Source organism: Lampris incognitus, chromosome 19 (genome assembly GCF_029633865.1).
Source record: "Lampris incognitus isolate fLamInc1 chromosome 19, fLamInc1.hap2, whole genome shotgun sequence".
NCBI classification, from domain to species: domain Eukaryota; kingdom Metazoa; phylum Chordata; class Actinopteri; order Lampriformes; family Lampridae; genus Lampris; species Lampris incognitus.
In genome coordinates this window covers 3,720,572-3,734,770 of record NC_079229.1, presented here as the reverse complement: position 1 = coordinate 3,734,770, position 14,199 = coordinate 3,720,572, and the positions used below count along the sequence as shown (strand labels likewise).

General features: G+C 46.8%; 3 protein-coding genes across 3 annotated transcripts in view; 2 read left to right on the top strand and 1 right to left on the bottom strand.

Annotated features, from left to right (window-relative positions):
- hgd (homogentisate 1,2-dioxygenase) overlaps positions 1-5,914 on the top strand; it is a 6,368-nt gene extending 454 nt beyond the window's left edge. The window contains exons 2-8 of the mRNA XM_056299835.1: positions 9-80; positions 300-399; positions 1,028-1,152; positions 3,630-3,734; positions 4,505-4,631; positions 5,052-5,233; positions 5,500-5,914. Of these exons, the coding sequence (XP_056155810.1) occupies positions 9-80; positions 300-399; positions 1,028-1,152; positions 3,630-3,734; positions 4,505-4,631; positions 5,052-5,233; positions 5,500-5,640 (852 nt within the window). The 3' untranslated portion in view covers positions 5,641-5,914. The remainder of the gene's footprint in view (positions 1-8; positions 81-299; positions 400-1,027; positions 1,153-3,629; positions 3,735-4,504; positions 4,632-5,051; positions 5,234-5,499) is intronic.
- A 398-nt stretch (positions 5,915-6,312) lies between these two features.
- Positions 6,313-9,796, bottom strand: ndufb4 (NADH:ubiquinone oxidoreductase subunit B4). The gene is made up of 3 exons (XM_056299749.1): positions 9,595-9,796; positions 7,346-7,489; positions 6,313-6,469 (listed from the first exon to the last, which is right to left on the bottom strand). The coding sequence occupies exons 1-3, from the start codon at positions 9,769-9,771 to the stop codon at positions 6,407-6,409; spliced, it is 384 nt and encodes a 127-aa protein (XP_056155724.1). The 5' UTR covers positions 9,772-9,796; the 3' UTR covers positions 6,313-6,406.
- A 128-nt stretch (positions 9,797-9,924) lies between these two features.
- On the top strand, positions 9,925-12,309 carry LOC130130103 (sperm-associated antigen 16 protein-like). The gene is made up of 3 exons (XM_056299834.1): positions 9,925-10,833; positions 11,002-11,337; positions 11,758-12,309. Exons 1-3 carry the CDS (start codon positions 9,997-9,999, stop codon positions 12,271-12,273), a joined length of 1,689 nt encoding a protein of 562 aa, XP_056155809.1. The 5' UTR covers positions 9,925-9,996; the 3' UTR covers positions 12,274-12,309.
- Positions 12,310-14,199: the final 1,890 nt, after the last annotated feature.

Here is a 14,199-nt window from a genome sequence, read left to right as displayed (position 1 = left end):
TACCTCAGCAGGGTGAGATCCTGGTCACCACAGAGTTTGGGAAGATGATGGTGGAGCCGAATGAGATCTGTGTCGTTCAGGTGAAGCTTACCTTTTCCCACAGCCCTGTTTTTCTAAGAAACACACGGTCACATCCGTGCCTGCCCTCGCCCTTTTGAGCACCCGGGGCCGTGGACAGCACGCCTTACTGGGGTTTTTAGTCGCAGCATATGGCCAGTTTGCCCATGCCAGCGCCATAGTCTGCTCACGGAGGCATAGTCCTGCAGCCTCACCAAAACCCTCTGTAATATCTGTTCCAGCAAGGGATGCGTTTCAGTGTGGATGTGTTTGGAGAAACCAGAGGCTATATCCTGGAGGTGTACGGAGCTCATTTCGAGCTCCCTGACCTGGGACCCATTGGTATGTATGTGTATATGTTGTGAACGTAATGTTGTAAGCTGTTTGCATGCATGTGTATATACACTGTATGTGTGTAGGTTTGTGTATGAGTGTTCATGGGACCTTAAATTCTGTATTTCCGGGCATCCGGGTGGCGTAGCGGTTTATTCCGTTGCCTACCAACACAGGGATCACCGGTTTGAATCCCGGTGTTACCTCCGGCTTGGTAGGGTGTCCCTACAGACACAGTTGGCCGTGTCTGGGTGGGAAGCCGGATGTGGGTATGTGTCCTGGTCGCTGCACTAGTGCCTCCTCTGGTCGGTCGGGGCGCCTGTCGGGGCGGGGGGGGGGCTGTGGGGGGAATAGCGTGATCCTCCCACGCACTACGTCCCCCTGGTGAAACTCCTCACTGTCAGGTGAAAAGAAGCGGCTGGTGACTCCACATGTATGGGAGGAGGCATGTGGTAGTCTGCAGCCCTCCCCGGATCAGCAGAGGGGGTGGAGCAGAGACTGGGACGGCTCGGAAGAGTGGGGTGATTGGCCAAGTACAAATGGGGAGAAAATGGGGGGGGATTCTGTATTTCCAGCTTTTAGCATTCACAGTTTCTTGTAATGAGCTATTATTTTCCTGTGTGTGTGTGTTTTACAGGCGCCAATGGCCTGGCCAACCCCAGGGACTTCCAGTGTCCAGTTGCGTGGTATGAGGATCGCACAGTGGACACAGGTTATACCATCATCAACAAATACCAGGGCAAGCTCTTTGCCTGCCAACAGGTATTTCACTTTGTGCATTTGTGTGCATCATGACACTTGGTGCGTGAGTGTTTGCATGTCACCTAGTTTTGCACGGTTGAACCTACAACAGCATAGTGATCTACTGCAGGGTGCACACAGTGAGCACTGGAGATGCATGCTGATTTCATCTGTCTTGGCACTGGCTGATATGAGCACCAATGTCTATTGGCAGATGGAGGAGCCTAATAATGCTGAATAATTAGGCCGATGATTATTAGCTGAATTTTTTTCTATATTTTCCGGGCCAGTTGTGCTGCTGTTTTAGTTTTTGTTGCGTTTCCTTCACTCTTTCCATGTCCTTGCTTAGCCTACATCACACAGTAAGCAGGGCATCTCCGTCATGCTGGGCACAAATGACTCCCTGATGGCCTAACATTTGTGGAAATGCCAGCTGAATGGAGATATGTCAGAGTTTCTACTAAGGACAACAGCGTGTAAAAGCCGTTCCGCTGAAATATCAAAAGGGGGTACATCGCCTAACAACTTCTCCACCATGGATTTATTTCACTATACCTGTAAACACAATACCCCAATCAGCATGCTGAGAACAAAAAAAAGCGACATCGCATCAAACTTCTGCCTTCCCAAACATGCAGACTCCTTCGGCAGTTGCGGTCTTTAAAAAGCCAAAGACATCTCTCGGAGTAATTTCCTCTAGAAACCAGAAAGGACCGTATGTTCAACAGCGATTACTGAAGCTTTTTTCCATCTTGTAGTGTGGTAACTGAATTCCATTAAAAAAAGAAAAAAAGAAAAAAAGAAGAAGCATACATCCAAGGCAAATTGCATTTAATCTGTAAAGTGGTGTAAATTTTAAAATAAATAAGTTTTCATATAAAACTGCCCATGCGAAGCTTATTGGCCATTAGCAGCTCCCGTCCCTGATGATTTAATATAGAATCATTAGCTGTTATCCATTCGACAGCTTCCGCCTCGATTCTCTCACGGGTCTTAATCACTCATAATTAGTTAACGCGTTCTGCAGCAATAGAAAGCAGACCCGCGTAGTTTTGCATTGAATGAAAGAAAAGAAAAAAAACCTTTTCCGAGTTAAGCATTAATTTCAGCATATTTCCCTCGGAGAGTGATTCCCCTGCCATGAAACATCCTGTCAGGCCCATAATTAGATTCAATCATAACGCTTGACGGTTTTTTATGATTATTTCTCCTTTTTTACTGAGACAGGGAGGAGGTGGGTGGAGAGGTTAGTGGGACTGGGTGGATGGAGGTAGCTGTGTAGGCCGCGTCAAATCACACTGTTCTCATTTCTCACCGGAATTGCACAGGGGCTGGACACCGTCTTTTTTGTAGCACAACAAACACGTACATTTCTCTCTTGCCCCCTATCTCTACATTTTCTCCGCCATCCCTTCCTCCCGTGACCCCTTGGCGGGGGTTAAAGTTGGAGGCTGGTAGCCGCACCTGACCCCTCTCCCCTGGAGGGTGGAGCTACTGGTGACCAGGCGGTGAAGGCCTCATCTCGGGGATGCTGCTTCCATCTTCCCTGCAGTTTGGTTCCCCCGCAGAGCTCTGAAATTGCTCAGATTAACTTATTATTTGCTTGACTAGGCCAATATGTTTGTATTTTGTGTGTGTGCGTGTGTGTGTGTGTGTGTCTGTGTGTGTGACTACGAGCGTGGGTGTGTGTCTGTGTGCAGACCCAACAACCCCATCTCTCCCCCTCATTCTAATTGAGTCTGGTGGATTATCACAATCGAAATGTCCAAGAGATTACGTGCATTGGGGTCCTCAAAACACCTTATTGTATGGCAACTACTTTGTGAGTGTGTGTGTAATCTTTACGGGTTTTTATTTGTGTTGTAGTGTTTATGTATAGAACTGTGTGTGTGTGTGCGTGTGTGCATGTGTGCGTGCTAGGCTTGATAGTGAGGGTATATTAGCCATGTATAGTGTGGGAGTCGACTTTTGTGTGTAAACGTGTGTGCTTAAGGTGCATAGGGGTCACTCTGAAGGCAGCTGGAGTTGTAATGAACTATATTGATTTTAGAGCTGCCATTGAATGTCTCTTTTCGCAGTGACATTATCAGAACTGGCAGAAAAACTATATAAAATTGCTGTGGTTTTAACAATCAAGATAAAGAAAATATCTCTACACGCATGGTAACTGCTGTGTGCGTCAAACCACCCAAAAGTTTGGCAAAGTTTGATTGTGGAGCCAATTACCCCATAATACCTGGAGCCTTGTATCACAAAGAACAGGGGAATAAAAGAAGAGAACGAATGAAGGAAAACATACCCTTTTCACAATCAGCCCTTATCATTACTGCCCCTTTTCTCCCTCCTCTTTATGTCATGAAGTACTCTGGTTTGGGGAATTTAAGACTGCAAAGCTGTTATTCATCGTTTCTCTCCCCCCCAACCTGAAAAGCTCAATTTAAAGCCTTTTGTGTTTGTTCCTCGGCAGGCTCGTCTGATTTGTGCCGTTGCTTGTTTAGGTTTTCTCTCCTTTCAACGTGGTGGCGTGGCATGGCAACTACACGCCTTACAAATACAACCTGGACAACTTCATGGCCGTCAACTGTGTGACCTTCGACCACGCGGTGAGAGTTGCCACCAGCAACACACATAGCAGTTAAATTAAAGATAACAGCGGGATGAAGCACACCGGGCCCGGGTCTAAGTCACCTATGAGTCAACCATTTTAGGCAGCTGACTGAAAAACTGCCATCACATTGAAGATGAGCCGCAATTACTTCCGTGTTTCGAACTGAACCGGAAGTGAACCGAACCTAGCCAAAACACTACCGTGCAGGCCCATGTGGCGTGTTACGCTGTACTCTCCCCGCAGGACCCCTCCATCTTCACCGTGCTGACCGCCAAATCACATAGCAGTTAAATTAACGATAACAGCGGGATGAAGTACACCGGGCCCGGGTCTAAGTCACCTGAGTCAACCCTTTCAGGCAGCTGACTGAAAAACTGCCATCAAATTGAAGATGATCCGCAATTACTTCCGTGTTTCGAACTGAACCGGAAGTGAACCGAACCTAGTCAAAACACACTACCGTGCAGGCCCATGTGGCGTGTTACGCTGTACTCTCCCCGCAGGACCCCTCCATCTTCACCGTGCTGACCGCCAAATCACATAGCAGTTAAATTAAAGATAACAGCGGGATGAAGCACACCGAGCCCGGGTCTAAGTCACCTATGAGTCAACCCTTTCAGGCAGCTGACTGAAAAACTGCCATCAAATTGAAGATGATCCGCAATTACTTCCGTGTTTCGAACTGAACCGGAAGTGAACCGAACCTAGCCAAAACACACGACCGTGCAGGCCCATGTGGTGTGTCACGCTGTGCTCTCCCCGCAGGACCCCTCCATCTTCACCGTGCTGACCGCCAAGTCCACGCGTCCCGGTGTGGCCATCGCCGACTTCGTCATCTTCCCCCCGCGCTGGGGCGTGGCTGACCGCACCTTCCGCCCGCCCTACTACCACCGTAAGATCCAGCCACACGGCGTCCTCGAAACGCCACTCTTTTGTCTTTATCTGTTGTCTATCAACTGCAGATGGGCGTTTTTTTTCCAAAGCGACATATGAATGTAATCATTATTATTGTTATTGTTATTATTATTATTATTATTATTATTATTATTATTATTTTGGTACAAGGGTTTTTGCAAAATGATCCGTCAGCCACAGACAGTTAGTCTTTGCAGCCAACCTGCTGCAGGGGGCGTTGTCCATCTCTCGCGTAACAAGCTGACGAGCCTTTGTTTGCATCCGCCGCGGAGCCTCACAGCCATCTAGTGGACTTTGCTGTTACACGCATAGACGGTTACCCAGACTCTTTCTCCACTTGGTTTAAAGCACAGACAGTACAGCACAACGTAACAGCTCCCCCCGTTTGTGACTTTAGGAAACTGCATGAGTGAATTCATGGGTCTCATCAAGGGCCACTATGAGGCCAAAGAGGAAGGCTTCCAGCCAGGAGGGGCCAGTCTGCATAGCATCATGACGCCACATGGCCCTGACGCCGACTGCTTCGAGAAGAACAGCACAGCCAATCTTCAGCCTGAGAGGGTGGCCGAGGGTACCATGGTAACGACAATAAATAAGTAGAGCATTTCCCAGCAGAAATAAGGGTGAAATAAGAATTAGAACAGGAATGTTAATGGAAGCGTGTCAGTTAATACTGGTATGTAGCAAAGTTTTCAGAGTAGGTTCCCAAGACAAGCCAATCTGAAATCTGTCAAAACATCCCAAACCTTAGGCTAAGGCTTAATTAATGCTCAAACCAAATCAGTTTCTCAGTTAGACTGACTGGACTTGTCAGATGACAATACTTTTCTGCTTGTGTTTCTCAGGCTTTTATGTTTGAGTCATCCTTCAGTATGGCAGTGACCAAATGGGGACTGAAGACCTGCCAGAAGCTGGACAAGAGTTACTATCAGTGTTGGGAGCCTCTTCGCAGTCACTTCAACCCTAAATGGAGGCCTGGCAAATAGACAGGAGACCAACCGATCACAAACAGGAAAAAGGCATTGTTCTTTATGTGCAACAGTCACCTGACATAAATGACATTTAGATCGATATTACCCTACACTTAAAATTTTACCAGTTCATAGAAATTATAGCTTGTCCTTTGAATTTCCATTATTATATATAATGAATGACACATTCATAAGGGTTCAGACTAAATTTGATTCCCTCAACAAGTCTCGCTCTTAAACACCATGTAAACCCAGATGTATTCTTATGTCAGAATAAAGAAAACACTGATGCCGTTTAAATATACTCTACAATGTCCTTACACTCTCTAGAAAACGTTAAAATCTGTGTCCATTCATGGTCTTTCAAGTCAAGGCAACGTGCCTACTCATTTATTTCTTTCAGCTTTGGAAATGTCCAGGACAACCACATTCTTCTTTGGCTGGTCAACGGGCAAATATCTTGAATAGTTTGAGATTTATTTGCCTTGTTCAAGGGCAAATGTTCTATCTCAGAAGTGAAGCTTTCTCACATTGTGTCTAAAAGTCAAAATGCGGCTCTAGTTTAGGATTCCTCCGATGTTCCTCTACCTTGAGCTGTAGACACTAAAACAGTAAACACATTTCTCAGTTTTCATGTGCTAATTCCAACCACGCACGCTCTTGTTGATCAAATCCACACACAAGTCATTTTTTCCATCAAGGGCTGTTTTATTTGTTCATTAATAATTACACATAGAGACATTGTCACTATAACGTAAAAGCCAGCTGCATAGACTAGAGTTCAAGATGACAAACAGAACTTGCGCTCGAGAGTCCCGTTCTTAATCTTCTCTTCCCTATTATCCTGGAAACAGAGGAAGACAATGCATGGGTGAGTTAGTACAGTTACCGTGGCAACAAAGTCATATCACAGACCCTTTTCACCTTCCACATATTTTCTCTACTGCATGTTTTATGAATGAGCATTTTATGATTTCCATGTCTCTTGCCTCCCAGAGGAGAGAAAACTGAGCATGATAGCCCAGCGGTCTAACAATTTCACCAGGGTCTCATTGACATTTCTACTGGCAAGGAGTGGGAGAGGAAATCTCCATGACAATAGGGGGCAAAATAAAGGCAGGCAGCATTTCAAATGAAACATTCACATCTAACGTGAATAGAATTATAGGGAAGAACAAGACCAGACCAGCTCAGCAACTACAAAGGCAGGAATGAGCTCTGCTTCTCTGGCCATGCTACTGTTATGCGGGGAGAGGCTGTGGAACAACACAATGTTCCTCAGATGGGAGAGAGACTATCCAAAATAAAATGACTCACAAGCGCAGTACAGCCATGGTTCACAGTATTCATATTGTTGTAAGGCGGGTCAGGGAATATGGTGACAGTGACAAGAATTTGATGGAAGCGTCCATGATCGGTCCAACCATATTGCTTGATCATTCTCAGCGATGAGTTATCAGATGGTATGCACATACTCATCCTCTCATAGAATTTTCTCTTTTGTCTGGGACTGTAGCATTTTCCAAATGTCTGGCTTATATTTCCCCATGGGGATGAATAAAGTATTCTGATATATGAATACATATGTTTTGCGCCGAGATACGGTTCAGTTGTTTATTGTTCAGGCCTCTTATTTTATAGTGGAATTGGTGAGAAGTGTCACCCACTGTATGATTTCTTATTATAAAGCAAGGAGTGTGAAGTGTGTTTTTTCTCTCACCCTGTCTGTCTTGAAAGCATAGTACAAGACAAAGAGGGGTACAACTCCACTGAGTAGCCCCATCAGCGATGTCTTGAATGTGGGTCTGAAATGAGGATAGGGGTTCGCACGTGCATACACCCAGCGGTTCATAGCAGGGTCTTCCTGTAAAGACACAAATGAACCTTTAACGATCCCTGAAGTCATTTTGGCCAGAAAGGACATAGAAATAGTAAAACAAACTGTTACAATAAAAATATTGACAATATTGAACCAATAAATGATGTCTTGATAACACAGAACCACAGTTGGCTATGGAGAATCTCTAGCTATGGTGGTGACAGTAAAAAAAAGTAGCCAAACAAGTCGATAGAATATGTTAAAATTTGAGATTCTGTGAGGATTGTCATCACAGTGGACTACAATAGAGCTCAGAAAATTGCAACGATTCAGCCAAATATTTGTTGTGTGTGTGAGGTGGTAATGGTGTAGGGGTTAACTTATTAATTTTTGTTATTTCTAGACATTACGGCTTGAGATAATTAATTTACATTAGTCAGGGGCTAGGGTGTGAGCCAGCATTAGCTTGTCCTTTGTCAACATTTTTGACATTGTGGTGCAAATTCTGCATTTCCGTGAAGATGATGCATTATCGTCAACTACGATCCCTTGTGGCCACTGCAGTGTTGAACTAACTTCAGTCTTGGGCATAGTCTAATAAAACTGTAGATTTAGCAAAGTACGGCCAGGGTGTTACTTTTTCATTCTTTACTCAGGGTTATTTGTGAGCGGTGCCTCTAGTTTCCATAGCAACATTATTAGTCTAATATTGGCTATTACTACTGTGCCCTTAACATTATTATCAGTGTCTACTACTGTGCCTTCCTACTTGCAATCGACATTTTATTCCATGGCGATGATATGCCTCTCATAATGATATCTGGCACTGTAAATCTACTTTGGATTTTGAGTCTCCTATCCAATGACTCTATGGCACATTTACATTTAAGGGACTCGACATAAATAGATTACTATGTAGCACTTGGCGATGCCAATGGGTAACACTCGAATTTATCTTCTAACTGCTGACTCTCTCTCTAAATGCATCGGCCAAACGAGTTAACATAAAACATTCTCTAGATCAGTGGTTCTCAACCTTTTTGGGGTCCTGGACCCCCTGCGTATTTTTGATCTACCCTGAGGACCCCTCCACCTGATCTTGGGGGAGGGGGGTTGCAATTTGATAGAAACAGTAGAAACTGCATTTTAAATTGCATTATAGCCTTTATTCACTCTTTGGGGCAAAAATAAGAGCTTTCAGTTGTAACTTAGATATATGTAACAAAACAGAATATGTATTCAGTAACTTTCAGATCCATGTAACAACAGAATTTTTATGCAGTAACTTTTAACAATGCAAACGGGAGCGAGATCTCTTATTAAAATACAATAAATTACACTTGTGAAACAGATGTAATGAGAGAAAAAAGTCCTGTTACCCTTTATAGTTTAGGTAGATAAAGGTCTCAGCCACATTTGAGTAAAATAATCCTATTTCTATAAATGTCATAGGATCTTTTTTTTAAAAGATATTTTACAAGCCGAAAGAAGATTTTATTTTCACGGACCCCTTGCAATTACACCACGGACCACTAGGGGTCCGCGGACCCCCGGTTGAGAAACACTGCTCTAGATGAACTGGGGCAGTGATGGGTACTCTTATCCAGAAAGGGCCAGTGTGGATACAGGCTTTCTTTGTTAACCAGCCAAGCAGTTACGTCCCCGACTCTGCTAATCAAATCAGGTCCTTTCTAAGGACCTTGATTAGGAGACTCAGACGTGAAACTGCTTGGGTGGAACTAAAGCCTGCACCCACATCGGCCCTCTGGAGAAGATTTCTCACCCACGATCTGGGGTCTCTGTGTCGGGAGGCGACAGTAAATACCAGGACAGTCGATGATGGAAGCTGAAAGCTTTATGGATTTCCATGGTGTTGCGAATCAGCCCAATTCAGGCAGATTTTCATTCGCGTCAGCATCCATCACCCGGTTCATACAAGCCACGGAGCTACTCCACATATGAACCACGCATGTTAACGACACTCCCTTCTTTCAGTGGCTTTACAAAATCCACTGCCAAACGTAAACGAACAAATATGCTTTAGTTTGCCACATGTATGTCAACATGACCGGCCTCTATTCGTTGGAAGCGGCTCATCTAATTTAAAGGGGGCTCTGACATTGCCAGCTAGCTAGCGGGGAGCAACTCACAATGAGCTCTTTTCTGTGCGGGTTGTTGAGCTGCAGCTGGTACTGTCGCTTCAGGCTGGCCCGTAGAGCGGCCCTCTCCTCCTCGGTGCGCCTTTTCTCCGCAGAAAGATTGAAATATTCATTCGGGTCCAATGTTTTAGGCCGAGTGGCCAAGGGCGCCTCTCGGTAGTCCGCCATGTTCGCGGTGTGACGTCAGACGGAGAAAACGCGACGACGCTAACAAATCTCGCGATGACAACGATCGCCAACCGCTGGTTGCGTGCGTAGGTCTCCATAGCGACGCCAAGCTTCCCCCCCCTCCGCGGCAGATGGAGAACAGAACGGTGTGGCGGCTATTACGCTACACACCCGTCTCAAATCGCGACCTCGGCGTCCGAACGACAAGGGAAAACACGCCCTGAAATGGCCGACGATGACTCTCGGGGCGAGGGAGAGCGCGTCGAGGCCGACGGCACTTGGACGGCGGGAGAGGAGAAGCCAGCGGCGGTCCGCGGGGGGGCCGGTGACGCCCCCCCGGGACGCCGAGCGGAAGCTGTGGACGACTTTTTACGCAGCTTCCTCCTCGGAGCGGGCATGGCGGGCACGCTGGACTGCTTCGAGAGGGAGCGGTACGGCATGACCCGGAGAGGCGCCGGGGGCGCGGAGGAAGCGGTGCCGGAGGAAGCGGTGCCCGACGTGTACGCCGAATACCAGCGTCTGGACAACGAGCTGAGGGCCGCACGCCGCGAGAGGGACGAGTACGAGCGTGCGGCCTCGGCCGCGTCAGAGACTCTGGCGGAGCTGCAGAGAGCCAGGGATGCCCGTCGGCGGCGGTACCAACGCGTGGTCCAGGAGAGAGACAGACTTATTGAATGCGTAAGAAAGCTCAGGAGTCAACGCGCCGGCCACGAACCCGGGATGACGCAGACCAGGGACACGTGCCAGACCGCGTGGAAGCGGAAGATGCGGGTGGGTTTGGAGAGGGACGAGGCGGAGGGGCACGCCGACGGCCTCCTAGTAGCTCTGCACGGTATGAGCATGCAAGAGGGCGGCAGCGACACTCAACAAACCAGGGGGGGCAGATGTGTGGCAGAGAAGCCGTCCCAGACGGCTCCCCGTTTCAAACCCGCCCAGGATTCAGACCTTCCTGCGGGCCCAAGACCCACCAACCTGCCAGCACAAACAAGAGACCAGTCTTTGGATGCAAACGCTCCCATCAAGGCCAAGGCAGGCAGCTTCTGCCTAAGCACCACATTCAAGGTGAATTCCTGTAATCTGGTTATGGCTACTAATTTTGCATGCTGTGTCATATTGTTTTACATATAGAGACCTAAGTAGTTGTTCTTATTTCTGTCATTGTTGTTTTAATGACTCATGAATTATTACTAATAATTGGCATAATGGTTTCCCCCCCCTTCATTCCCGCAGGCACATAGTCAGTCTGTCAGCTGTCTCGCCACTCATCCCTCGAAACCGCTGGTGGCTTCTTCTAGCAGAGACCAACTGTGGAAACTCTGGGGGATTCCAGAAGGAGATCCAGTCGCTACCGGGGAGGGTCACACCACCTGGCTGTCTGGGATCAGCTTCCACCCAGATAAAACGAAATTAGGCACAACAGGGGGAGATGGCAACCTTTGTATCTGGGATCTGTCAATAGGCTACCTGGTTCTCAGCCTGCAGGGCCACACTGCAGCCACATGGGGCTGCTCTTTCCACTCCTGTGGTCACTTCGTGGCCTCCTGTTCAATGGATTGCACCATTAAGGTTGGTTTTTCATTAACTTGCTAACTTTTTTTTTTGTTTTGCCAATGTCCTGGGATTGATCACACAATTTTTCTTGATAAGGTAATTACTCCACAGGACCATGAGAACATCTGCTAGTAATGCAGAAAAGCTGCTTTGCTAAATACACCCAAACTTATTAAAAATGAGGGGCACAGCCCTAGCCTCCGAACAACTGGCTAGCACATACGAGTCACAAGAGAGTTGACGCTTGTGTTATTTTAAAACATTTTCCACTTTCATCAATACAAAGGTTAGATTGGAGAGAAACCTCTTGTGATCGGGTGCTTTTTTAAGATTTCTTCTGTATGTTGATACTGTAGAACTGGCACACATACACATTTGCATGTCACTGCATTTTCCAGTTAGTCCCTCTTTGCTGTCTGTGTATTCTTGCTGTAGGTGTGGGACCTTCAGAGTGAGCGATGCCGCTCTACCTTACGGGGACATAACGGTTCAGTCAACAGCGTGGAGTTCTTGCCTTCCTCCAATGTCCTGCTGACCTCCTCCGCTGACAAGACTCTGTCCTTGTGGGATGCCAGGGCCGCGCTTTGTGCTCAGACCCTCTGCGGCCACACCAGCTCATGCAACCATGCCACCTTCGCCTCTGCTGGCAAGGTTATTGCCTCCTGCGACTCCTGTGGGATCGTCATGTTTTGGGATGTGAGAAATCTGGTAGCTCCCACCCTTGTTATGGAGACAGGACCGAAACCAAGCAACCAGCTGGCCTTCAGCCCCAGGGGCCATATGCTGGCAGTTGCTGGAGAGGACAATTTGGTAAGAGTGCTTGATCTGGTTACCAACCAAGTAGGCTGCACATTGAGTCATGATGACGCAGTGCAAAGTGTTGTCTTTGACCACAAGGGGGAGCACTTGCTGTCAGCTGCCTCTGATGGGCAGATTTATGTTTGGTCATGAAGAAGAGTCGTCAGTCATATAAGGCTTCCTCAATAAAAGGCGCACACTATGAAATTAATTTGCATTCAACTCCGCCTCTCACTTTTTTGTTGTTGTTTTGTTCCAAAACTAATCTGTCCTGATTCTGTTTATTGGTTTCTGGCCTGCTCTGCAGTTCAGGGCTGTACTAAAGGTAGTGTTATTATATGATGTTTAGCTTGCCACAGTTGTGTGATTTACCTCTTATGTGAGGTTTAAAAAGAGCTGCAATAAAATATCAGCCACAAGGGGGCAAGCTTGGTTAATATATGGTTACACATCACTAGAATGGCAGCATAGACCGCAGAAAATGTATACTGCGATTTTTGGAGAAAAAGAACCTGTTCCCATTTCAGTTTAGCGAATCCAGTTGTGTCATAATGAACAAGTTTACACTCATTCTCCAAGAGTGCATGGAAGTTGCCTAAAAATGGGTACGACTCCGCTAATAACGTGATGACTGTTCATCAGTTCACAAAACAGTGAAGAGAAATGTCCATTTCTTATTCCAAACCTAGAATAAAATGTACTCATGCAATGAGAAATGGCTCACCTTTGAAAACCGAAAGGCTGTTATTTGATCTCTAGGTCCTGATAACCAGGAGGGGTTTCTGTTGGAAATTGGCAATTTTCAACTGCAGACTACAACCTACTGGAACTTTTTGAGAAGTCTAATTTGAAAATAAATTTTTATGACATCTGTTTATATGGTACATAGGTGTTCAGGGGGAAAAACAAATATAGCAACTGGTTTATAGGTTAACATGAAGCGGAAAAATATATTTGTTCAGTTCACAGAACCTGCATTGTTTGCTGTCACTCAAGCAGGACTAGTTCAGTTGGATATAGTCTCATGTCAACTCGATGATGGAGGTGCAATTTGTATGTATTATACACATACAACTTCACGCTCTCTCTCTCTCTCTCTCTCACTCACTCTCTCTCTCTCTCTCTCTCTCTCTCTCACTCTCACACACATCATCATCATCACTCGGGGTCGAGTATGGCTGTCCTCCTTCTGGGTCCTTCTGTGTCCTCAGGTGGGTGTAGAGGCCAATCCTGGAGCCGTATAATGGGAGGACGCCTGCACATGACAGCTTTCTACATGGAGAGGCTGATGTTCCTGCAGCCACCACACGGTCCTTGGCAGGGGGTGGCCAGAGTCCAATGGCATGGAGAACCAAGATGATTGGGGACCGCCCTCTGTTGCAGCCTTCATCCACCTTCACTGCCGTTGTGACCTGGAGACACCTTCCACCAGTTCTGCCGTTGAGGTCTTTGTTGCATCACGCTTCGTCTGGAACCTCCTCCTTGACCTGTCCGCCTCGGGTGACCCTACCAGGAGCCAGACTCTGGACCAGCATAGCTCTTGGGATCACTGGTACACGCATGCTTCTCCACCACGGCAAGGTGCCGATCCAGGAGAATACACACGCACACACACACACACACACACACACGCATACACTTTGTATTTGGACTAAACAGTAAAGAGAGCAGGAGCAGGAGAGTAAGAGATCTCTCATTTGATGTGGCGACTTATACCCGTGTGACCAATCCATTCCTTGTCCTTGTTGGGCCTCTAGAAGACGCACCTGCTCTTTCTGCTATGACCGTGTCTGGCCAACCAGTTTAATTAGAATCGCAGTCCTGAAGGTTTCACTCGCCCTGCCATATTAAGACAAGAGTCAAGCCACAAACATCCAGACTAACGCGTGTTCTAGTTAATGGTTACTGGCAGGTTAGACCGCCCGGACAGATGACACGTGCATCACGTGTTGTCGTCTCCGTAGCAGCCAAATGAAGGCAGATGTGAAGTTGTTGCCAACAAGCAGGTGTAGCAGACCAAACTCATACAAGACCCCCCCCCCTTTTTTTTTTGTTCCTCCCCAATTGTACCTGGCCAAT